Genomic DNA, 26,915 nt, shown 5'->3' with positions numbered 1-26,915 from the left:
CATATCAGGACCTTGGTGGAAACCAGTGTAGTTAGGGCAAGTATCTAACACCTTCCATTGAAGAAAAACTAGGAACCATTTTGATGAAAACCTTAAAGCTTGCAATGAAATGCTAAAGGGATCCCTGCCTTTTCCCCTTTTTTAAAGATATTAGCAAGCACTAAAATATATTTTAATATGATATTAAGTAGTTGCACTCCTAGATAATAATTTAAGCTCTTGATTCCTGCTTTGCTCAACTAATTGGAATGTAGCAACATAGAAACAGATGTAACTAATAGTACAAATAACTTTTAAATTAATTAATAATTTATATTTCCAAATCATACAGAGTGCAATCTCTTTTTATTCAAATTCTAGTTCAGAGGGTGTTTTTCATTATCTATCCAAAAGTGGATTGTGTCTATGCTTACATTATTAAATCAGAGAAATGATAAATCCAACCAAGTTAAAGCCATGTTGTTTAAGCTTCTTAATCAAACAAAGGAAGTTTGTTTAGATAATTTCTGGAATCTTCCTTTTCATTATCTTCTGATTGCTGTCATATATATATGATGGAATTCATGTTGCTATAATGTACTATTCATTTCTAACTGAATTCTGAACTTATTTGACACAGAAGTTGTTTTATAACTTATTTTAAATTTATTTCCTTAATTTTCTAATTGTTTGATTATTTTTTATGGTTTATAAGATATTCTCAGACATTTTACATGTATGCATTAGGAATGAAATTATATGTATTTAATAAAAATATCACTAAAGTTGAAAAATATTTTAAATGTTCATTTTCTGGAGTTTTTAAATCTTTAGTCTGACTCCATGAAACTCTATTATCTATTTTTCTATCTGGATTCCATTGTTGGCAACATTATTGGAAACATGGCACAAATTACTTATTTATGAGTTCCAATTCAGTCCTCATTTTGATGACAACAATACAGCTCTAACTATTTTGACTCTTGAGAAGACTGGCCTGGGTAATTTTGCCTCTTTGTCAAATATTTTTTTTCCTCCCGAACAAGGCGTTTTCTTTTGCTAAATGATCTTGACAAATACTACATTCTTTCTGAATTTGGGATCATGGTATTTTAGCTCTGAGGAGGAAAAGGCCTCTGTGGACAGGTTATATCACCACTCATACTAGCCACTCAGATGAGTGTAATACTTCACTAGATTGGTTGCCTAAACCTTTTTTCTCTTGTCATCTGTGGCCTAACAAAACAAAGACCTGACTTTATTACCACTTTCCCTGAAGTCATTCTTTTTTAAAATATATATATTTTCATTTAATTGGTAAAGAAATATAAACAATGAATCAAGAAAAGAAAACTGGAGAGAACAATGGGATATTATTTCCAATATTAAGAACATCAGCAAAGAAACTTCTGTATTCATATTCTGTTGTATCAGTACTTTTGTTAAAACTGCTCTTCTTAGGGAGATCTTTGATCCATTTATTTTATTAGGTCAGGGTTTTGGTTTTTTTTTTCCCAAAACCTTGGACCATGTATCCTGTGCTCAGGAAAGTACATCTGGTATGTAAAGAGCACCCACTTTAATATAGTTGAAATAGAAGATACCTCTTCACTAAATGCTTCCATGGGTGATGGTAGGGTATCAAAAACAACTCAATAGAAAGGGAAAGGTAACCCTGCCCCCTCTCCCCAAAGCATCCTCACTGAGTGGTTCATTGGCATTTCTGCAAATTGGTAGGATGAGAGAGACTGGTTCCGTTTCATAACATTTAAGGTTCTTATTTCCTGTTTCTTTTTAAAAAGTCATGGGGACAAAGAGCCTGGTGAGTACTAAGGGAGATATTTCTAGGCTTCTTATTCTATATCCCTGCAAAATACAGCTTCTAGGATTTTGCAGGGATATAGAATATATCTTGCAACCTCCATACTGTCTGCTGCTAACAGCAACAAGTCAGCTGAATTGGCAAGTTTGAATTGAGGAATCTTCATAAATGAATAACCATGCTTAAGTTAATGCTTGTTGAGTGATTTCGGATTTTGCTGTCTATTCATTTTTATGGATAAATTTATATCCCTGCTATATGGATATGCCTAACATAATAACGATTTGCTGTTGAAGTAGAGTAGCTTCACTTAGATCTTTTAAAATTAGTTCCAAGTAGTTTAAGAAGCTTGGCATGCCCTATCTGCATTGGAGAAAGCTTATCTTGCTCATTAGGAAATGAAAAGTGAGTTTCTGTAATAAAACCTTTAGGGAAAAGTTGATTCAGCATTTGTATTAGACAATTATTAATATGCCACCCTTTTTGCAAGCCAGATTTCTACTTGCAGTATTTACAGAGGGGCAAATGTGACGGAAGATACCCAGCTGCTGACGTGTAGGCTTGCCTTCACTGTGCTGGCCTCTTCTTTATTTGCACAAAGCAGCTTGGACAGCAGTTAAACCTTTGTGGTTTTGAAAGTCCTGTGGTAAATGGCAGCTGTTCTAACTAAGATCAGTTGAACAAGGATATGATGCCCTTCCTATTTGAGGAAGGCTTTGAGTATTAACAGTTCAGCTGGCATTTCCTGAGTATACTTTGCATTGTTTGAAATCTTATTGATGAATGCTAATTGGAAGCTGCCTGGGATACTGTATGTGAAGTAAGAGCAGAAGGCAGTGACAGGTTCTTTTTTTTCAATCTATCAAAGTAGATGCATAGGTCAGATTTGCATAATATTGCTGCCTAGTAGGAATATGCAACCTTCAATGCTGCAACAACGTTAGAAAGTTAAAGATATTAGCTAGTGAAGCCTGATAAGTGGATTTCCACTGAGTGAAGAACCAGTGTGCTAATACCTATAATAATGTACAGCAGAGATTTACAAAGTTTCTACTCTGCCCTTAATTCCTAGTTTCACAAAAAGGCAGTGCAAGATAATCACAAAATTGAGGGAGAGTATTGCCTAATCACCTGGCAATTTTAACAGGCCTAGGCAATTATGCAAGAGTTGGGAGCTGCAACTTGCTCCTGACAAAAAGGAAAACCACAAAGGTGGTGATATCCCAGGAAGGGAAGGAGTTGAATCTTTTTAGTCTTTTAAATGTCGGTTTAAGGGTGGAAATGGAAGGGGGAAATCTCTTTGAGACAAACCATTCTTAGCCCTCCAAATCTTCCCTACGCACAGAACAGATAAATTGACTGAACAACAACTTTGCCAACCATCACCAACATTGAACAGCAAAATGGGTGAATTTTGATGCAGTTTTGGAAGCTTAGGGGATGTTTTAATGATTGGAATGGAAACATGGTTTGAGATGCTGGGGAATTGCAAGTGGGCCATGAGTCCCGAATCAAATTTCCTCTCTCTCTATAGGAAAATAATTTCATTGCTGCAATAATTTTCTAAGTGCATATAAATAATAGGCCTTAGAAGAGGCGGGCTCAGGTTTGGCCATTTCGTGCAAAATTTATTTCAGGAGTTCTTTTTGTGTTTCATATTTCTCCATATATTTGAAATTATTCTATTTTTTTTTGTATCTCTTCATTTCCTTTCATGTTTCTTCTCTAATTGCAAGAAGGACAACTCATTAAGATGAGATGCTTTTCCATCTCACCACTCAACATTTTTAAAAGTTTTTATTACAACAATGATGATGATAATGATGACGATGATGTGCTCAAGCTCTATCTCTGCAATTTTCTTTATAGCTCTGTCTGTTATTCTTTCCTCAAAAGAGAGAGTTGGACCTCCACCCACCTTCAAAAAAATATCTTAGTGGGTTTTTGGCTGCTTTGCTCAGTTCCAAATTTTTCTCTTTTTGGAAAAATAAGCAGTTATGGCAGCTGACTGTCTGGAGCTCAAACTGCCTGTTTCTGTTGTTTGCCGTGAATTTCATTTTATAAAAGCCATATTCCTAGCATTGTATGAATAGAAGATGAATGAGTACAGGAAGCCATATATCATTTAGATTTCTTTATGCAGGACAGGTTGCTTGTCAAATTTTTTTTTGACTCAGAATTATTCAGATATTTCTCTTGTCATGCTTCTTTGCTTTTGCCTCTGACACATTTCTGACATATTCACAGATAGGTTGACAGTAACAACTTGAAAAAAATGTGATCCTTTGGCATAGGAGACCTTAAAACCAAGTTTCCTGTGCCATCCTAAAAATGAGTCTTCTGTGACTGATTCAAACATGTACTCCTTCAATACTAATGAAAATTGTGCATAGTCTATTCCTACCATTCCATTGGCTGGAAAATCCATCTTTTTTGTTTGGTGACTATCCTGATTTCACTCAAACTAGAAACAAGTGGAGGGAAATGCTGTAATGAAATATTTCTGATAGAAATTCCAAGGAAATAGAAAGGTTCTATCTTTTTAGTCAAATGACAGAAAATGGCCTTGATTTTCGAAAAAGTAGAAGGAGGCATTTTAGTGTCTCTATTCCCACATGAATGAATCCTTTTGTATTTTCTGGCTCTATATACATATGCAGATGTATAAGACAGGTTCCTCTAATTATGGGTTGCTTCCAAGTGACTAGGCTTTCTAACTAGGAGTCAGAGTTTAGCCAATCTTGACTGATGATGAAAAGCTAAGCAGGGTCAGAACTGGTTTTACTTGGGATAAGAGTCTTTCAGGGGGAAAAAATCTTCCCAGAAAAAAAGCCATTTCTTGTCAATAAAACAGTAGAGTTACGGCTTTAAAGTCACCTTACCAGGAATCAAGCTCAACTTGAAAAACAAAGATTTTTTTGGGGGGGTGGGGAAGGATATTGAAATGATATTGGCTTGCTGTTAGGATTAGTAATAATGTTTTCATCTTGGCTGGCTTTATAGACCCTTGCCAACATCACTGAGAAAATAATTGCATAAAATGAATTTGAACGTCATTGAGTTTCAACATGCTCTGGTAAAACTGCATTTTGCTATTTATCTTTCACCAAGCACTGCATTTTGCTATTTGTTTTTCACTTATGTTTGTGGAGTTGCTGTTTGCTAAGTAATATATTGGATTCAGGGTTGTCTATAAGCACTGAAGTGGAACTCTGTTTCAGCACTTCTTGTTCTAGATCTTGTTGTTATTGAGATAGAGGGATCTTTTTGGATTCAGAGCATATACAATGCATCAGCTTTAAGTTATAGATCTATCCCACATAATGACATCCAGTGACAGATGGGGGAAGGTTTGATCAGCTGTTTTCCTTTGCAAATAACATTTAGTTGAAGCTGTTAATTTATAGATTGTCAAGCCATTAAAGTAGCTGTGATTGTATGTATTCCAAATATCTTTTCCTCCCTCTCCTACCATATTTTGATTTGGTTTTCCTTAACACAAGCTGTGAGCTCAGGCGGTATATTTTGTCTACATACCCAGCAATTTACATTCATTCAAACCATCAATAAAAATGGCTAATTAAGATGTAATTAAGATTGTGCTTAAGTATGAATACCCTATGAAGAATAAAGTCTACAATCGTATTCTGCTGAATAGAACTTGCTCTGATTAGGCAGTTATAGGATTGTTGTTTAATTAATGAATTGATTAATGCTGTGTTTTCTGGTGGCTATAATTCCAAGCAGCCATAAACTTCAAGCATACAGTCATTAATCGATATAGACATCTTCAGTTTCCTTTTTTTAAGGCTCAGAAATGTAGCCAGGCCACTTCTGTTATCAGATACCTTTTACCAAGTACTTAGAGGCAAACACTAGATAGACCTGGAGGTATTTTTGCAAGGATATATAATGAATGTTTTAGCAAAAATATGAATGCAGACCTGCTTGGGTTAGAACTACCAGGTCTGGGCTGCAAAAATCTGGGCAGCAGGAAACAGGTGCAGGAAATTTTAATTGGTTGCCGTCTGATGTTTGGTAAGATTTTTAAAAGCTCTATATGGTGTTCATTACTAAGATATCTGCTTCCAAGACCTTCCAAAATCCATCTCCAATTTGCTGAACTGTAGTTTTGTGTTGTGTCTTTGAAAGGAAAAGATCCCTTAATGATTTCTTGACTTTTCAGATTAGTTGGCTATCTTTTTATCAACACCATCGTTGTAGAAGACAATAGGCAACCCAGTAGATATTTTACTTCATCTTTATTTTACTTACATATTTGTATCCCACCTTTGTTATTTTTATAAATAACTCAACACAATTATTATATCCAACACATTTTCCTTCTTCTATTTTCCCCGCAACACTAACCCTGTGAGGTGGATTGGGCTGAGAGAGAGTAACTGACCCAAGGACACCTGGCTGAATTTTGCAGCTAAGGTGGGACTAGAACTGATGATCTTCTGCTTTCTAGCCTGGTGCCTTAACCACTATACCAAACTGGCTCTCGTCATTTTTAAATTACAACTCAGATAAGCCTTTATGTGCTGGGGACTGATCAGAGATTAGGCTAAAGCATCTGCAGAATACCAATGTGGTGCTACCTATACTTGGATGTAGAGAAATTCAAGTGCCTTAATTGCTAGCAGATTGGACAGGCACAGTGTGAAACCTTTAAGGTCTTATAGCCCTTCAGTAGTATCCTACTTCTGATCTGATTCCCTGCACTTTGTGCTAGCAGCATGCAATTTGGCTTAGAATGAGGTAATATGGGTGCTGTGGAAGCATCTTTAAAAAAGGATGGAAGTCAGGTATTCTCTCTGTGTGTATTCATGGTTTGCATGGAAATAGTGCTCATTTTATTAGCCTTGACATATTGGTATGGCAAAGAAATCTATTGGAAGGGATGTGGCCTCATTTATCATTTCTCAGATCCTGAGAGATAAAGTATGTTTCACAACTGTAGCAGTGGTAGGTTTCAAATTTTTTTGGAACCTCTTCTATAGGTGTGGCCTGCTTTATGGGAGTGGCTTGGCAGTCATGTGACCGGGTGGGAGTGGCTTGGCAGTCATGTGACCGGGTGGGAGTGGCCAAGACGATGTCGTTGAATTCTTTGCCCCAATGGATGATCTACAAAAAGATATAAAAAAGGAAATTTATTATTTTGTGTACTTACTACTTAAATAAGATTAAAATAAGTACATAAAACAATAAAAGAGCTACTTACAGAAGGAAGATGACTGCCCTTGCCAGTCTTCAGTATCACTGACTCCAGTGAATGGCCTGCACAAAGAAGAGACACAGAAATGAACTATTTCATTGCATGACCTGCATTAGGATGAAACCAGTGCACAAAATAATAGAAAAGGAAGATTACTGTCCTTTTGTGTGTTGAAGTCACTCACTGACCACCTTGCTCCAATGAATGGCCTGCACAGAGATACAGAAAGGAAGACTTTAATTGCTTGCACTACTATATTAAGGATGAAACAAGCACACAAAGCAATAAAACAGCTACTTACATAGGAAAGATGACTGTCCTAGCGGTCATATTCTGTTGCCTCTTCATCCTGTTAAATAATACTAACAGCAGAAGAAATAAAACAATATTGGACTCAATTGTGGTTGTAAGCTGAGGACTACACTATAGGTAACAGAAGGGACCTCTGTTCTCACCCAACAATGTACAGTCTTTTCAGGAAGGATGTCCCCCAATAAACAGGAAAGATATAGTTTTTCATCTAAGAAGTTAGATCAAGAATGAATGTCATAGGTAGATTCACAGAGCAATACAGATTTCTTTTTCTGAAATTTATTCCTCAGTTCAAAAAACAGGAATATATGAATTAGGTTCAGTACTTAGGACAGACCAAATAGCTATTCAAGAGTTAGTGGTATCATAATTGGAAGCAATGGTAAAGCAAGATATGGATTTAAAACCAGTCATATTTGGTTGGGCATTTCAAAGGTAATACAATACATATTTAATTTTACACATGTTAACAGCTGCTGGAATTGTGTTTGCACAACAGTGGAAAAACAAAGATATGAAAATGAATAAATATTAGAATGTACAGGAATGAATAAATTGACAATTAAAATCAAGAAGGCTTCGAATACTTTTTCATGTGAGATTTGTTTTATCAATTGCTAACTAACAGAAACAGAAATTAGAAATCTAAAAGTATGAAAGAAAACACCAATTATGTAAGGAAAGGTCACTAAAATGTATAAGGAAATATTATTAGTACTTGATCATTATTAATGTGTAGATAAGTGCGGGACATTACACACACACACACACACAAGCTATGACAGTGCCAGGAAAACACCAAAAAATAACAATTTCCCCCCAAAAGACTGCAGACGAAGCCAGTTTTTTTCCCTAACCCTAAGGGCAGGAAAGACAAAGCCACTGGAATAAAAACCATCAAGGTATTGTGGGAAATTATAAAGGACCGTGCCAGGAAGCTCACAGAACCAGCAACCACCTTACAATTACCTAAACAACCAGGTATCACACAGAAACACACAAAATCTGGCAAAGCTGCCCTGCACCAACCTCGCCTACCTATAGAAAAGCAGCCACTTTGAGACACATAAACCATGCACCAACTTGCACACTTAAAAGCAACATATTGCATCACAAATAAAACATTTGCAAAAAGGAATAACATTTCTGGTAATAAACATATTCTATAAACAATAAATTAAATTTCCCTAAAATAATTTTTAAAAAAGATATTCTATAAATAATAAAAAAATTCCTTAAAAACCATTTAATAATATTCTATACACAATAATTTAAAATAAAACCAGATAAAAGTATTCCACACACAATAATTTAAAATAAAACAGTTAAAAGTATTCTACACACAATAAATTAAAATAAACCATTTTAGAAAATTCTATACACAATAAATAAAATATTCTTTAAAAAAACATTATAAGCATAAAAGAAAAAAAAAACTGGGTCACTTACCAGCAGGCAGAATCAGCAGCTCTCTTCCATCATGTGATGGAAGCAGCAGGGAGCAGGCAGGCGACAGGGCAGCAGGTAAGCTGGACTGAAGGGACAAGGGACAATCGGGTCAGCTAGGCCTGCCACCTGGCAGGCTTAGCCAGCCAGGCGAGGCTGGGGACTGCGGGGGAATGGGGGGTAGCAGGAAACCCCCTTTCAGCTGCAAGCTGGCATACGCTAGCCACCCAATGCCACCGCCACCCACTACCTTTCGGCCGTGGGCTGGCATACGCTAGCTTCCCGCCACTGCCACCGCACCCCTTTCGGCCACGCAGCATATGCCAGCTCATGCTTCCGCCCACCCCTTTTAGGCCATGCGGCATACGCCAGCCCGTAGCTTTCGCGTGGGAAGGCCTTCAGGCCTTCCCTTATGAAAGCCATGGCCTGGCATACGCTAGCTTCCTGCCGCCACCCCCCCTTTCAGCCATGTGGTGTATGCCAGCCCGTGGCTTTCGAAAGCCGCGGGCCGGCATATGCTAGCTTCCCGCCGCCGCTGCTGTGCCCCTTTTGGCCACGCGGTGTATGCCAGCCTCCCGCCGCCCCTGCCCCCCTCGCACTTAGTTGCCTACCTGAGGGAAGCAACAAGCTGCTGGAAGGCGAAGCAAAGCGAAGGGAGGACCCGATCAGCAAGTGCGATGTGACAGCTGCTTGGGATGTTGGCCGTTGGCGCCGTGCTTTTAAATGGGTGTTAGAGGGTGGACTCCAGCCCACTCACTGATTGGCTGGACTCCAGTGAGCGGTGAGCTGGGCTAGTTTAGTGCAGGGGAGCAAGCGAGCTGCAATGGAATGGGCGGGGCGAGTGATCAACAGGGCCGGAGCAGGTGTTCCGGAACTTACTTCTGGGTCCACCGGTGGAACCACTTCTAACTGGTATGGTAAATTTGATGAACCTCTTCTACCGAACCGGTTAGAACCGGCAGGAACTCACCTCTGAACTGTAGTCAAAAAGATTCATTGTTAGAGTGTGAAAAACCAAGAATTGGTTTCTTGGGAAGCTTTTCTTTGCAATTCTGCACAAGCTACTCTTCTGATCATATTATCATAATCTACAGATATGGTAACCTCTCTTCCTCACAACAGAAAAATGATTTTTTTAGTCTGCATCCAGAATTGCGGGGGGGGGGAACTATAATCTAGTTTTCCAGTATGAAATAGCACTTAGAGTATATGATTAGGACAAGATAACACACAAATTCAGGTCTTTGCCCATCCCTTGACACTCACATGACAACTTTGGGCAAATCACAAGCCCTCTGTCTTACTATCTTGAATAAGAGAAGAGAAGTTGGATAGAAGTCTGACATAAATAACTTAAAAGTTCATCCTAGATTGGATTGCTAGGAAAGATGCCAAGGTAAAAGATTAAACCAAGCAAAGTGAAGCAGTTAACTTCTTGGGCTGAGTGCCTTGGGATTACAGGAGCCTTCAACTACTTGATTTCAGAACAAGGCTAAAAGTTCTCTGAGGGCAGATAAGTTGAGAGTTCTTGCTTAAGGAAAGGAAGAAAGGGAGAGAAAGTGACAAGGACCACACCAGCCTCTTCAAATCCTCTCTCTTGTATTTTGCAACCTTGGCTATAAATAGGGGCTCTTCAATCAGCAGACTTGATTGCTTTACCTGTAATTGTGTCCTCCTTACCCTCCTGCTGTGGTATCTCGCAGCTTTTTAAATGCGAGGAAGAGACTGTGTGGCGTATATGTGTGGGAATAGGGGAGGTGTATTCAACTAGACAGGGCTTCTAAAAAAGATAATCACAGAATGCAGTTGATGGGCTTGAACACCAGGTGACTCAGCCAAAACAATGTCCAGACCTCTTGTACCTGAAACAGAGATACACTATACTTAATATTTGCTAATAGCTGTACTCTACAGCTAATAGCTGTACTTTTCAGTGACTCTTCTCTGCTATATATAAAGTTGGACTCCCACTCCACAAGAACCTTTAGAGATCAAATATTTCTACTTTAATGTATTTTTAATATATTTGTAATCTACTTTAAACATCTCTGGAAAAAAAATGGTGCGGGAAGGAATTAAAACCAAGAATATGACTCCTTTGCCTTGTAAATCAGTTCTATTTTATTTTGATTACTAGTAGTTTTCCAAAAACTTAAATGCTGATTTATATCTGCTCTTTTTAAATCAGATTACATGACATTCATATAAAAGAAATATCAAAGGGACTGAGATTTTCACTTTGGGCTGAATCAGCCTGTGTGTTGAACCCATATATATGGAGAAGAAGTAGACAAACATTTCTGTAATATTATTTTGCAAGATCACTTACTTTTCCAGTACTTCTGCCTAGTCAAGAATTTTATGTGTAGAAGATAATGATGTGGAAAACAGGCTTCCCAAACCACAGATAATCAGGAATTGCATATGTATATCTTCAAAATGAGGGGGACGGGAACCATAGCCTCAACTCTTTGACGAATAGAAATATTTGTTATCTCATAAAATAGATTGTATACAGTGAGATTGTTGATAACATCTGTTCGCTGTGAAACAGCAAATGATATAGAACGGACTAATGAGGTTAGGAGATTCAAAATTTGTTCTAAAACAGCAATACAGAAATAAGCATGCTTATTATACAATTTGTATAGCAGTGGAAAGCATGCTAGGTTCATAGCAATCTGATAACTAATATTACATTAAACTTTAGAGCTTTACAAATCAGAACAGAATGTGGCAACCAAACATTATTTTCTAAAGTTCTCACCATGATAGGATAGTAGTGTGAGCCAACATATTTTCCAAAGATGAGAAGATTTAAAAGAACAATCTGACACAAAAACATTTAGTACTAATGACATATATTCGTTCCTATCTGTGTATCTAGAAATAAATACTTAGTCAGCGCAATACAAAAAATCCGTTTTAGTGATGGATTTCAGATGATTTATAGTGAGAGAGTCTGAATATCTTTATCTGTAACCATGCAATGAATGAAAATGTGAGTTAATATTTTCTTGGCTATCAGATATTTTATAAGCAAGAATTTCACAAAAGAATAGTGAGTCAATTTTGAAAATTACAGAACTCAGCTTTATATAATTAGCATATGCCCTTCTTTCTGGCTCAGTTTTATGTTAATTGATTACCTGGTTTGTGCCTGGAATCTTAAGCACATTAGCCACTGTGATGACAAGGGGAAACCAAAGAACTTGGTTAGGAAGTTTGGCTTTCTTGCTGGCTGCAGAGGAAGTGAAGACTTTTCTTCCTACTTCCCCCTTGAAGAACTGCTGCTGTTTATTTAGCCTGAAATATTTTTCTTCATTTTTTAAAAAGCACATTTATTATGGACAAAATGGTAAAGGGGGGTAGCAAATATTAAAAAAGAAAGGTGCACTTCAAACTATTGTAGGGTTGATGGAAAAAAAGAAAGTTCATTATTGATATAGATCAATGACTGGAAACCTCTTGTGGACTTTATAAAATTTAAAATGATTTTGTGGCATTTGATTTTGATGATAGAATACTTGTCACACATGAATAAACTAATGATTTACAGACAGGGAAATGGAACCCAGATGGAGGAGTGTGTCTAATGTTTTTAACTATCCTATAGATATAAATAAGTGTTTTTGTACAATTTACTGAAAGTCAGATCTCAATACACTTAATATAAATGGCCCTGTATAATATTAACTTGAAAAATATGTTTGATATCATTTATCAGGTAATAAAGAAAATTATTTTAAACAGATTTTCACCAAATCACCATGGATTATACTTATTTTGACAATTTCTCCCTACTCTAGAAAATGAATGAGTTCATACTGAGGCTCATTAAATTTTACTGCTGCTTGGAATAGCTCCGTGCTCAAACTCCATATACAAAAAAAAATTGAGCTGCTAGTTCAGTTTTTACTTAAGGGAGACGGGACGAGCCAAAATGAACGTTCTTATTTGCCTTAAAACAGACTGCAAAAAGACAGTTTAAAAACAAGGACGGACAGTGAACCTGAATTTCTCTTTTGGTTTGGCTGGTAACTCAGGCAGTCACCTTGAAATAGTAGTACTCATAAAGAATAAGACAAAATTAGTAAAGGAAGGATTTAATATTTTTAATAATGATTTCCTTCCCTTCAAACCAGCAGTTCCACTTTAATACTACCTAATAAAATTGTTAACATTTTGAATCAAACATTTCTTTTTGCAGAAAATTTATTATAAACGTTGAATTTTACTTCTTAGCAAGTATACACTTTGCAATGAAATTCAGCCCAAGATGGTACAGAATTCTTCCAAAGATATTGTTCCTGCAACATTGAAGACATTTCTTAGACAGAAATAAGTATCTCACTGGCAAAAGTGTAGTTTTTCCTACATAGCACAAGTATGTTATCCTTACAATCTTTTAAGAGTAATAGCAGTTTTAATATTTGAGAGTAAAAAAAAAAACATTAAGGGAATAATTTTGTTAGAGAATTTGGGCACAGTCTGTATACTTTGTGCATATGTACTTTAAATCTACAGGATGAGATGCTGATTTTTGCGAGCAGAGAAATTTATATATAAACTTAATCTCTCTAGGAAGTACTAGCTTTTTAAAATACTTTTTGAAACATAGGTATGGGTCAGGAGTGGTAATCTTAAATGGCCCAGAATTTCCTCCAATAGCAGATGATTCATCATGTTCTATGATGAATCAATAAGCCTATAATATCAATAAATGCTTGTTGCTATATATTATGTTCAGTTGCATAGGAAATTGTGGAATGAGGAACTGAAAGATCCAGTACAAGAATATCAATGGAAAACTATTTTGGCAAGTTTCTAGAGTAGAAACATAAATTGAACTCTTGTGGCTTACTTCGGAAGAAATTGGTAGATTCACCTCATTACTCCCTCGACACCAAAGCAGTAAAAGAGGAGGTAAAGAAGAAAAAGAAGACCACCTCATTACTACAGTGTAGAGATGAATGCAGGAGAAGGTAAGCAAATAACCCAAAGTTGAAGGCAAGACAATGTTTGGAGGCATACCCTTATCAGTGAAGTCAGTTTGGCCCAGTGGTGGGTTTCAATTTTTTTACTACCTATTCTGTGGGGGTGGCCTATTTTGTGGGCATAGCTTGGCGGTCATGTGACCAGGTGGGCGTGGCCAATTTGTAAAATGTGAAACGCATTTAACACCGTTCTTAGCAACCAAAATTTTGGGCTCAATTGTGATCATATGTTCTCTTTCTTTCCTTCCTTCCTTTCTCTCTCCATTTCTTTCTTTCCTTCCTTTCTTTTTCTTCCTTCCTTCCTTTTTTGTTTCTTGCGTCTGTCTCTCTTTCTTTCCTTCCTTCCTTCCTTTCTCTTCCCCTTCCTTCTTTTTTGTGTCTCTCTCTCCCTCTTACTTTCTTTTTTCCTTCCTTTCTCCTCTTCCTTCCTTCCTTCCTTCCTTCCTTCTTTCTTTTATCTCTCTCCCCCACTTCCTTTCTTTCTTCCTTCCTTCCTCCCTCCCTTCCTTCTTTCTTGTCTCTCTCTCTCTCCAACTTTCTTTCTCTTTCCTTGTTTCTCTTTCTCTCTCTTTCTTTTTCTATCTTTGTCTCTCTTTTTTTCTCTCTCTCCCTTCCTTCCTTCCTTCCTTCCTTCCTTCCTTCCTTCCTTCCTTCCTTCCTTTCTCTCTCACACACATACACGTACCTTCCAGTTGGCAAAATTTTCTGTTTTGCCAACTGGGAGGCTGGCAAAGAAGCCTCGTTTTCCCTGCTGCCCGCAGCTCTCGGAGAAAGGAGGCAGGGAAGCAAGCCCCGGGCGACATCTCTGTTTTTTTCTTCGAGAGCTGGCTTTGAGAATGGCCAGCCTCTCCCGCCACTGCACCCTTCACTCATTTGTGGTGGTTGTACGAGCAAATCATCCACCTCCTCCTCTTCTTTAGGGGTCAGTGGAGGATCGGCTGTGGCAGCCCGGCCCTGGATGCCTTTCCCCAAACCCAGACATCGCTACTCCCACCTCCCCAGTGTCCGAGCTGCAGCAAGCGAAGTGCCACTTCAACAGCGCTTATTTACAGCCAGGCTGTAAAGCATGGGGAGCAGAGAGCAGCCATGCCCATAGAAGCAGAGAGCAGCTGCCGCCGCTGTTATCCACTGTTGCTGCTGGTGGTGATAGCAATAGACATGGATACATCTCTGCTGTATGCAGTGACGTGCGGTGAGGTTTATGACTGGTGAGGCACTGACACAGTGCTGGGTTTCAAATATTTTTAGACTTGTGGACTTCAACTCCCAGAATTCCACAGCCAGGCATGCTCAGTTCCAATTTAAAGCGACAGCATTTGTTTTTCTCCTTTGCTCCTTCTTTCTTTTTCTTTTTCTTCTCCTTCCCCTCCTTCCTCCCTCTCTCCCTTCCTCCCCCTCTCTCAAACACACGCACACACACACACACACACACAGAAGTTGGATTGGACTATCTCTCCTACCCCTTCCCTCTCTCACTCACTCTCAAACAACCCCCCCCCCCACACACAAAAGTTGGATTGGATATCTTTTCCAGTGGCTTGAAAGCAGCTCCTCTGCCACCCCCACCCCCCATTCCCCTGCTGCCTTTCCCAAACACCTCCACCATTGCAAATGCAGCCTGCTGTCTGGGTGGGAAATGCCTGGAACACAATAAAGCCCACCCACCACCTCCTGCTGGCAGGCTGGGGTGAGAGGAGAGGCAGAGAAGCCGGAGGGGAGCCGAGCTGAGCCTTCCAAAAGAAAGAGGCTGGGGGGAAGTGTGTGTACTACAGCATGGCTCTTTGCCTGGCTTCCTGCCTCCTCCTGTGGTCTCCTCAGTGCTCGCTTGTGCTCTCCCTCCCCAAGTGTAGTTTGATTGCAGGTGGAGCCACGTTGCTTTTTCAAACTTGTAATCAGTGAAGCTGGGCTAGATTTTTATATAGTTTTATCCAGCTGTGTGTGTGAGAGAGAGAAATGAATGGGGGCCTGGGGAGGAAGTCACTACACTTGGGGAGGGAGAGCACCAGTGAGGTTAAGCAGAGTCATCCACAGTGAGGCAGCAACTAGCTCAGCTTTTTCCTTTTCCTTTTTTTTTTCATGATGAGAGTGGTGAGGCTGTGCCTCACTTGCCTCACCTGACTGCACGTCACTGGCTGTATGTTCCGCCACACCCAGTCTCGTGGGAGGTGAAATTGGAGGCACCCCACCGGCAGAGCCTCCAGGTGGAAGGTGAGTGAAGGGCGCAGTGGTGGGAGAGGCTGTTCGTCCCCGAAGCCAGTTCTCAAGGAAGGAAGCAGAGATGCCGCCCAGGGCTCGCTTCCCTGCCTCCTTCCTCTGAGAGCTGCGGGCAACAGATTGCCTCCCAATGCAGGTGCCCAGGACAGCCTCGACCTCCGCCTCTCTGCCACCTCCAGGCCCGCGCAACGTCCCTGCCAGCCCACTAACCTGGGGACACTCCAAGTTCTGCTGCTTCTTTGTGCCCTGCTGCTGGCTGCAGTTGGGCTTTTAGCGGTCCTGCTTTCTCTTGGCACCCCTTCCCGGCTGGGAGACACTCCAGGACAGCCCCGCCACCCTGGCTAGGCGCTGGGTCGGTCAGCAGCCCGCACACCACCGCCATGTGACCTTTCCATTTCAGTGAGAATTTTTCTAAAACTTCTTAAATTCTCATTGAAATGGAAAGTTTAAAAGAAGATGGTTAATTTCTGTTTATAAATCAGCGGCCATTCCCGGGAGCTGAGAGGGCTGAGTGTGGCTTTGGAGGCTGAAAGGGAAGCTACACCCCCCGCCTGCCAGGCACCCCCTCCCCTTCTTACCAGACTTAGGAGCTTTCCAACCACCCGCTTCCCTCGCCTCAGCTGCCCAAGGTCAGCAGAATATGCCTGAGGACGCTTCACCTCACTGTGATCCAAGGGATGTTCTTGCCTTGGTAGGACATCTTCCCCTCGAGGCAGTGTGGGAAGGAGAACAGCGGAAGCAAAGCGGCCTTTCTGGGCGTGTCTGAAGAATTCCGTCCCATCCCGTCCCCCGGCTGTCAGGCCTGTAATTATATTCTTTTTAGGATCTTTGGCCTGCCACACTTTTTAATAATTCTCTATGCTGTTTCATTAGTGTAGTAGTTGGGAGGGGGGAATAGAAAGGAGTAGGATTGTAGAATGGATTGTTGACATTCTTTTGTAGAAGCCAAGGTCATCTTTTGTCTTCGCATCTCGACACCTGGCCGGAAGAAGATGGGTGTACATGCCAGCGTGGAAGAATATGATTGGAACATGTGATGGATTTGTGGGTGTGGGGAGAGATCATGAACTTTCAACTGGTTGAACTTAGAGGATGTAATTTAGAGTTGAAATTTCCATAGCCGTACTAACATGCCTGCGGAATAAATTGCACCTTAAAGGATGTTTTGCCTTGGACAATGATTTATTTCTGCATGGTATTTAGAACCCTAATACCGGCTTTCTTCTCTTTGAGAAGCAGTTTGCAAACTCTGGTTTTGCAAGGCGCTTGTCAAAGAGAAGGAAGCATGGGCTTCTTCCAACAGCTGAGTCCCCCGCTCCGGCAAAGGAAATGGGTGGGCGGGGCAAGTATGGTGCGGACAGTGGGGCAGGCCAGGGGAGGGACTGTTCCAGAATAGACACAAAATTCTTCCAACAGGCATGCGCGTACGGTACCGGACTGGCTGAAACCCACCTCTGGTTTGGGCCTGATCTTTGGGCATATAATAATATAAAAGAAATAGCTATCAGTTTATAGCTAGTTTATAGTTATCAGAAAGATTTTAAATGGATAAACTATCTTGGCATTGGTATGAAGCAAAGAAAGACAGAATCTGAAGTACAGTATCTAGCACGATTAATATATAATTGTTAAACTACATGATTTTTTGTTGAAATTTGAAACGGAATAGCAGATTAAAGAATATGTGATAAAGTGGGCTAAGAATTTTGGTTATAATAAAGAGATGATCAATAGAAAAATATATAGTGAAAAGGTTTGAATTTGCATTATATTATGATCAAAGAGAACTTTCATAAAATTATGAATCATGACATCAGAGAAATTATCTAAAGTATTCCAAATGTATGCTGGAAAAGCGAACAACTGGAAGGTATAGTCCATCATGCTTAAATTGAGATGTAAAAAAGCTAATGTATTATGAATTCAAATGCTCAAATTAATATATAGAGAAGATTTTATTAATATTCAATTGAAGTCAAAACTTTTCCTTTTAGGACTAATAGATATTGAGAAAAGAGTCCTGGGAGATTATTTCAATATATGATTGCTACAGCAAAAAAATTCTTATTTATAATATTGTGTATTTTTTAACTTGCTTTTTGCATTCAATTAAAAAAAAGTAATAAGAGGAAAAAAGATTCCATCCACCTCCTTATCCATGTTATTAACAAAAATGTTGAGTATACTGTAGAGCTCAATCAGTTCCTGACTTCAGTTTTAACAAGGACAGGTAAATGAGTGGAGGAAAAGAAAGTAGAATTCAAGGAGCCTTACAAACCAATCACCTTCCTTATCAGATTATTGCAATTTTGATGCAATAGATTTGATTTGAGTAAATAAATCATTTGTTGGAACTGTGGTTAGTGAAGTAGATAAGCATGAATTGAGTGGCATAGTAGTTACATACTGGTAGTCTGCTGACTTAAAAGCCATAGGTAAGAATCCATTTGCCTGATTCTTAAGATTTGAACTGATGTATCTAAATAGGTTTTTTTCTGGCATTTTTCCATGAGTGTCAGCTTCAATCCTTCCTTTTCTTTCTGTTCTTCATAAATGTTTGGTAGAACACGTGCTCTCATATTGAAAGTAAAGATGGAATGGTCTTTCCTATGTTTTAGTGTCCTTGCTTGTTTCAACTGAGTAGATGGAAATGGATTCTTTTTTTCTCTCTGTTGATTCTAAACATCTTTTTTTCTGGTACTTAGCATTCCTTACCAGGGAATCTCATTTTTAAATACAAATTACAGAACAAAAAGTTTAAAAATTAAATTAAAGCAAATCCTAAAATTAATGATTAATAAAGTAACACCCCTAACGAAAGAAGACTCCAAGGCTTGAGTTTCCTCAAAGTTCCATTTTATTAGAGATGTCGTATTGGCACATCTGGGAATAAAATGGAACTTTGAGGAAACTCAAGCTTCATAGTCTTCTTTCGTTCGGATTTTTACTTGGAACCCTGACAGCGTCTTTTGAGGGAATGCGTTCCACAGAGCGGGAAATTCACTGTCACTAGTTGTTACTGTGCCTTCTCCATATGTTGAATTGTACAGTCCTGCAGAATTGTTATGCCTTGGTTTTTAGAATAGAGTTAATGTCGACTACAGTTATAGTGGAGATGCAAGAACCACTTTAAGTATAGAATAGTTTCAAGCCATATCTCTGTCAATAAAGCCATGTTAAAATAAATATTCTAAAGTCAAATATTTTATAAGTAACTATAGTATATCTTTTTCTAATTGGCCTTAGGTAACCATGTCTGCCAAAGCAATTTCTGAACAAACAGGGAAGGAGTTTTTGTATAAATACATCTGCACCTCTTCAGCCGTCCAGAATCGCTTCAAATATGCCAGAGTAACATCTGATACTGACTGGGATCGGCTCGTCCAAGATCATCCCTGGTTATTGACTGAGGTGAGAAAACAAAACTGTGTCTTGTAACATCCTGGAGCTATCTCAGATTCCTATAAAAGTACTGAACACTTCCTTTCTTTAGATCCATTCTTAACTTGGAAGGCTAGCAACAGCAGTCTATAATCTCAACATTTTCAAAATAAGAAAAAGAAATATAAATCCTAGAAAAGCCTTTGTCTAAGTATTTGGCTAATAATCAGCAATGCAAGACTTTAAACACCATCATTGAATTCCCAGTTCCTAGGCCAAGCTAGGTAGATTGAAAGACCCTTTTTGTATTTGAGATTCCTACTGAGATTGCCATTAAAAATTACTTGCAGCCATAGCTGATTGGCATCGGGCGAAGCTTGAGGAAAAGTTAGCACTTTCATCAGGGACAGACCACCTGCTTCCTAATCTAAAGCGTCCTTTCAGAAATTTAATTTCAGATGTCTAATAAGAGAGGGAGAAAGAAATACTAGTACTAGCAGTAACAGGTTGCTTTTGAGACAACATAGTCCTTAACAGAAAGAGCTCTGTACCACCAGCATCTTTGTGCAATACTTGATTATAATAAAGCAAAGGATGGTTAGTTGATGTATTTTGCTTTCCAGTTGATCATCATTGCATCTTTTATCTTCTCTAGATAAAGTAGCATGTAGATGCCTCTCACTAGCTTGCTTTGACTTAATTTATAGGCTGCCTCAATCTTTGTCATTATGGGAGGCTTACAGTGTAACAATAAAAGAATTTAAAAAATTAGAATATATCACCCAGAAGAACAATGACCACTTTTTCTGACTCAGGACCTGCGGTACAGCCAGGTGTTAAAGGCTCCCTTAAACATGGACAGGGTAGGGTCCATATAATCTTGGGCAGAATGGTATTCCAGAAGGAAGGTGTTCTTTATTTTCATTTTTGCTTTGAAAAAGTTCTGGGAACCTTCTCCTTTCAAGTTACAATTCAAAGTGGAATTGCGAAGTAGAGACGTTTTGTCCCTGATTCTCTTGGTTTGCTTGTTCTCCTGGCTCCCATCCAGTTTAATCACATTTGGAGCATGCATCTGCAATACAGTCCCATTTTTCTTGCTGATGGAGGACAGCTCAATTGATAGCTAATTAAATACTATGCACTTAGTTATGTGACTCAGTTGTTGCCTTGTATCAGCAAGGAAGATAAAAGATCAGGAGTTCTGCCAGGAGACAGGAAGGGTTCTGAATATCCTTTTAATTTAATTATAGGATGCCTAAAGTAGGAACAGAAAGAATACTTTCAGATCCCTGGTTCTGACATCAGTGTTCGCTATACACATTTGTGATGAGCACAGTTACTTACAAATAAACAGACAGGAAAGTTGTCTAAAAGCTGCAAAGTATCTTACCATTGTACAAGACTGCTCCTGCTAATCACAAGGATTCTGTTGTCCATGATGCTTTGTTCTAATCTTCATTGTTGTATTAGTGAGGTAGGGATAATGTCGGGGTAGTGATGACACTTTCTGAAGGTATAACATGAAAATAAGCCAAAATGAATACATACATTACTTCCAGGAAGTTTTATCAATCAAACTGACTCTTTTTACATTGTTTTTTTGATATGGCTGTAATGATCAAATTACAATACTTCTCATGGAGAAGCAGAACCTAAATTTTCTGAACAAGCATGTAAGCTGTGACAAATCTGATATAATTACCCACAAGGTTAGTTTTTCATTTTTGGAGTTTCGTTTGAAACATTCTAGCGTCTTGTGGTGAAACCTGATCAGCTGATAAAACGTCGCGGTAAACTTGGCTTGGTCGGTGTGGATCTTAATCTAGATCAAGTGAAAGCCTGGCTGAAACCACGCCTTGAAAAAGAAGCTACAGTAAGTATTACTTGTTTCTCAGTAAACCGCATATATTTGGACATTGACCTTTGGAAAGGATAGGGGGTGAATCAATCAAGCAAGCAAGCAAGCAATGAAGGCACCAAACGTATTTGGAGAACAAAACATGCCATTGAACTATTTTGTATTTTATAATGAATGACCTTAGCATATAGTACCTATAGGAATCACTATAGGTCTGTCTACGGCATGGGAAATTCACTTTCCACCTCCCTCTTTAAGATCTTCACTGGAGTTGATAAGGCCATTTCTAGGTAGTGAGTGCATTCTGAATATCCTATGACAGCTTTTGTTTTGGGAGGAGAATATGACTTTCTTAGGGATAAGGATTGGGAAAAGGAAGGATGAAAGTGAAGCAATTACATGGGTAGAAAGGATAGTGCAGAATGTAAAAAGGGTAAAAGGAACAAAGAGAAAAAGAGATGCATAAAGAGATACTTTAAAAAAAGAATTCATGCCGATCTCCTAGAATTTGCATAATTTTTATATAGAATCTCCTTCCTTTTCAAGTTACCATCCTTCTTGTCTTAACAGACCAAACTCATATTTCCAGGGTTGCTGCATTAAAAAAATATGGATGCAAAGCATTAATACTTTCCTCACAATTATGACAAGGACGCCATCTTCCATCCAAATCACTGTTGTATCAATTGGACACCTGTACCTGTGTTCTGTGATTTGATACTGGTTTTGACAGCACCTGTTATAAAAATCATAAGGATCCATTTCTTCACTGGCAAATACTGGGTCAAGAATTTTTCTCTGTAACCTGTAGGCAAAACCACTGGGTTTTCCTGCAAATTACCAACGAAAGCTATGCTATAAGTGTGCAGATTAAAAATAATTGTGTTGAATTCTAATGAGTGTGACTTGAAGTTCACAGCAAATCAAAACATAGGAATGTGCTTTCTATCATTTGGGTGTGGAGATGATAGGAGAAGAGTAACCATGTATGTGTCTGCATGTGTTCATTCTCATGGTAATTTTTCAAAACACCCCAAATACCCAGAAGGGCCCAACAATCACACAAATCCTACCGTAGTCCCTTGCTAATTCATCATACGTTTATATCTGTTCTTCTTTTTCACAGATTGCTAAAGCTAAGGGCATCCTAAAGAACTTCTTGATAGAACCTTTTGTTCCACATAAACAGGTCAGTTTGTTTGCAAAGTTCTCTTTGCAGAATTCTCATGGAACAGAATTGTATATCTATATCTTTGACATACTAATCAAAGCTAAAACCACAGTAGCTTTATATTTTAATAGTGAGCATCTCATTTTGGTGAAGGAGCCTTTCCTCAATCTGTCTTTCAGAGGAAATGGAATATATTCCTTAGTCAATATGACCACTAAAGATGATTGATGTTTCAGTGTGAATGTGAAGGGCAGTAAGATCAAGAAGATTTCTTTGTGTAATGCTGCTAATGGAGATGATGACATAGGACTAAGACGACATCTGTAGAAAAGAGGAAAACATGTTGCCCTTCCGCACTCTTGCTATCATTAATCCTGGTTCTGAGGCAGTCTGGTTTACTGTGTAACTGAGTACTGAGTACTGAGTACTGTGTAACTGAGGCACAATGAAGTAAATTGATTCTAAGTGAAGTTTTCTCCTTTTTTAAAATTAATTTAATTTTGCTTCAGTTTTATTATTATACAGTAAACTGTATGAAGAATAAAGAAGGCTGAACTTGTCAGATCTTGGTGAAGATAGCAGAGGCAAAATAAAATGTCAGAAAGGAATGTCTGTTCATTTATTACAATCTGTTTTTATCAGTAGGCAGTAAGATCTTACCAATTCATTATGTTTTCTTCACAGACAGAGGAGTTCTATGTATGTATTTATGCAGCTCGTGAAGGAGACTATGTGCTGTTTCACCACCAGGGTGGTGTGGATGTGGGGGATGTGGATGCCAAAGCCCAGAAGTTGCTGGTGCACGTGGACTGCAAGCTGAGTGAAACTGATATCAAGAAACATCTCTTGGTGCATGCTCCACTGGATAAGAAAGAGTAATTCTGAACTATTGCTTTCTATTATAGGGAATGTGTATGATTTATGGCGCAGGTGAATGATTTATGGCAGCAATTATGCTGACCAGGCCAAGCATTGTCCACTAATACAGTATTTTAGGTTTACAATTACCCAGGGGCAATACACATTCTTCTGTGGCCAAAGATATTTTTTCTACTCTTTTTGCATGGTGAATAGGAATATCCTTAATAATGGCTAGAGAGTGCTTTACGACTTCTTGTTATGAAAGAGAAAATCTCTAGGCCATTTTCTTCTAATATCCATGATGCATCCAGATACTTACAGCTGAAAATAAAAGGTAGAATCTCCAAGTCACTATAGTTGGTACGTTGGATTGGGACTGAATCAAGTCTCCATCAACCATGCCCCCAAGTAATATTGAGTCAATCTATTTCAGTCCTACCTATCTGACAGGAGAAACAATCCAAGAGAGAAGGCAGGATTTAATAAAGAAATATTCCCATAGGTAGACTTGTTCCTAGATTCTACCATTATTTTCCTGGACTTTGCCAGTATATATAGACACCGGTCATCCAGCAATCACTTGTCCCTACATCTCAGGGCAAGGCTGGCTGAGTCCTTTCCAAGAGAAAAACATATTTCATTGAATTCAGTGAGAACAATTAATCAGTGGAACAGCTTGCCTCCAGAAGTTGTGAATGCCCCAACACTGGAAGTCTTTAAGAAGATGTTGGATAGCTATTTGTCTGAAACGGTATAGGGTTTCCTGCCTAGGCAGGGGGTTGGACTAGAAGGCCTCCAAGGTCCCTTCCAACTCTACTATTGTATTATATTATTGAATCTCAGTGCTTGAAATTGTACCTAGCAGCTTAGGTAACTGTGTTTAACATACTTGCCTTATTGTCTTCCCAAAAGGCTGTAAGAGACATGTTGGTGTTTTTTTTTTTCTGGCCATACCTAATCTCAATAGCCACATTAAGCCATCGCCTGTCCATCCTACTCTAGAATAGACAAGCTACTGAGAAAGGGGACTGCAAGCTTTGGCCAATCTGGGTATGGTTGTTTGGGTCAAAGCCATGTGCCTCTGTAGGGTCAAAGAAGAGATGGGGGCTAGCCATCATGCAGGTCAGAAGTGAAGGATGGCCCATGTCTGTTAATATACAATACAATACAATACAATACAATACAATACAATAGTAGAGTTGGAAGGGACCTTGGAGGTCTTCTAGTCCAACCCCCTGCCTAGGCAGGAAACCCTATACTGTTTCAGACAAATGGCTATCCAGCATCTTCTTAAAGACTTCCAGTGTTGGGGCATTCACAACTTCTGGAGGCAAGTTGTTCCACTGATTAATTGTTCTAACTGTCAGGAAATTTCTCCTCAGTTCTAAGTTGCTTCTCTCCTTGATTAGTTTCCACCCATTACTTCTTGTTCTGTCCTCAGGTGCCTTGGAGAATAGTTTTCACAATATGGTGAACTAAGTGGTTGAATGAGAAACCTAGTTAAGTGCCAGCTTGGCAAAGATAAAACAAAAATGCAAATATGTTTTGTGAGATTGCCAATTTCCTAGTTACCAGTCTCCCTAGGCACCATTGCTGGCAGTTATTTGAAGAAGTAATACCACAGTTGCTCAGCCAATGCTTCTTCACTTTGCCTAAAACTTTGAAATACTTTGCAAGCCTTCAAAAGATGTTTAAGCAATTTTCCCATTTATATGATGTTTTGAATTGTATTTGTGTTTGTGTGTTTTGATTCGCAATGTCTTTTTCATCCCATTTAAAATAGAAACTAATACAGCTTCAGGGACAATCAAGGACACTGGCTGACTCATCCAAGCCAACCATTGAGCCTTAGCTAGGCCAAAGGCAGACAGAATTGAGATAAATCCAGATAATATGACAAATTGTTTGATTTGTGCAATTTATTACTGTATATGTTGTACTGTTTTTATTTAGCATCTTGGCAAGCTTCATCTTTGGACTCTTCAACCTTTATGAAGATTTATATTTTACATATCTGGAAATCAATCCACTAGGTAATGTGTTATTTTATGTTTGTGGAGGATGGATATATTTAATTCTGAATTTTTCTGATGGGTCTTTTTTTAGCTTGCTGGAATAGAAAATGAAGATGGAAGTGAAGCTTCTGCTACAAAATAGTGAATATATTGCCACATAGTCTTGTTAGCGAAGTAATTTATATAGTGTTCCTTCAAGAAGAGAAAATGTAAAAATACTCATCAATCAATGTTTAAGGTTCTTCATATAAAACAATATCTTCAGAGATTAATTATGACTGTCAAATTTTAGCAGGCTGCTAAAATCATAATCTTCAGCAACAATGCTAAAGAACTAATCACAAATATTTGGTTTTTATGATTCAGCTTTAGCCCAACTAGATGTGGATGGTATGATCACATAATTAAGATTAGTTAGCAGATGCTATGCCTATAATTCCAATATTGTGTGCCAAAACACATTACTGCATTCTGAAAAACTTACTTATGCAATAATAAAAATATTTTGTCACACTTGTATAAGAACTCAAAAGACAGTGTTGGTCATTGTGAGATTGTCGTTTCAGTCTATTTCTGACAAGTCCAGAAGTCTACTGTGTTCATAGCTAAAGAAAACTTTTTAATTACATCTTCATTCATTTATGTTAAAATTAATGTTTTGTCATGTCAGTTTGAGAACTCTGCCATAAAACCTTGAGAAATGCAAAAATCTACAATCTGAAACATTATTTTGGAAAATACAAATTGTTTAATTCTCCTAATAATTTGGATTCAATGAAGGCCACAAAAATCTCTGTTCTTTCCATTAAGTATCTAGATAGGCTGACATTTTGCTTTAGGTGGAAAGGAAAATCTGCTTTAATTTTAATTTGTAAATGTACTTTACTTATTTGATAGTGCTTTCCAGCATTCTCAAGCTGGAGTTCTCCAGATGTGTTAGGAAATTTCCAGTATATCTAAAGGGTGGGCCAGGTTGAGAAAGAAAGACTTATGCTGTCATGTCTGCCTCATGGATCTGAATCATCCAAATGCTTAATTGGTAAAAGTCCAATGAATGAGTCCCATATCTCATTTACAGAATGTAAGGAGTCTGAAAGGAGGCACTTCAGCAGTGGCTAGGGAACAATTCATTCTAACTTGCTTTTTGTTTGTTCTCCCTTTACAGTTGTAACTGCAGGTGGTGTTTACGTACTAGACCTGGCTGCAAAAATTGATGCAACAGCTGATTACATCTGCAAAGTGAAATGGGGTGATGTGGAATTCCCTCCTCCCTTTGGAAGGGAGGCTTATCCAGAGGCAAGTAAAGGGAGGCTTATCCATCGGGCTGGAAAATTAGAGTTTCTTAAAGTGTTTGAGTATATTGAAATGCTTGAAGTAGATTGACTAGTGGTGGTTAACCTTTTTCTCCTTGTGTACTGAAATAGCACGCATACCAACACCCATAATGCAATGTATCCCACCCCCTGCACATGCGCACATGACCCCCCATGCTTTCCCTACGCATGTGTGTGACACACATGCCCCATTTTGGGCCTAGCAGGCCTTTCTGCAGTCTCCTGGGACCAAAAAGGGGCATGGGGGGTGAACCAACCCCCATGCATGCACATGCTTCTCCCGCATGTGTGATAGAGACCCGAA

At 38.7% G+C, this 26,915-nt stretch overlaps 1 protein-coding gene across 2 annotated transcripts in view; it reads left to right on the top strand.

Annotated features, from left to right (window-relative positions):
• The window catches only part of ACLY (ATP citrate lyase), a 70,911-nt gene that overhangs the window by 6,492 nt on the left and 37,504 nt on the right, over positions 1–26,915 (top strand). The window contains exons 2-7 of one of the 2 annotated variants that reach the window (XM_081932073.1): positions 19,238–19,402; positions 21,123–21,245; positions 22,357–22,419; positions 23,086–23,276; positions 25,216–25,295; positions 26,443–26,573. In XM_081932073.1, the coding sequence (XP_081788199.1) occupies positions 19,244–19,402; positions 21,123–21,245; positions 22,357–22,419; positions 23,086–23,276; positions 25,216–25,295; positions 26,443–26,573 (747 nt within the window). In that variant the 5' untranslated portion in view covers positions 19,238–19,243. Of the gene's footprint in view, positions 1–19,237; positions 19,403–21,122; positions 21,246–22,356; positions 22,420–23,085; positions 23,277–25,215; positions 25,296–26,442; positions 26,578–26,915 lie in introns of both variants that reach the window. The other variant, XM_081932072.1, reaches the window with a different exon arrangement.

This window comes from Natrix helvetica (genome assembly GCF_964273705.1).
Source record: "Natrix helvetica genome assembly, chromosome: Z".
Classification (NCBI taxonomy): Eukaryota; Metazoa; Chordata; class Lepidosauria; order Squamata; family Natricidae; genus Natrix; species Natrix helvetica.
This window is presented reverse-complemented; position numbering and strand designations above follow the sequence as displayed.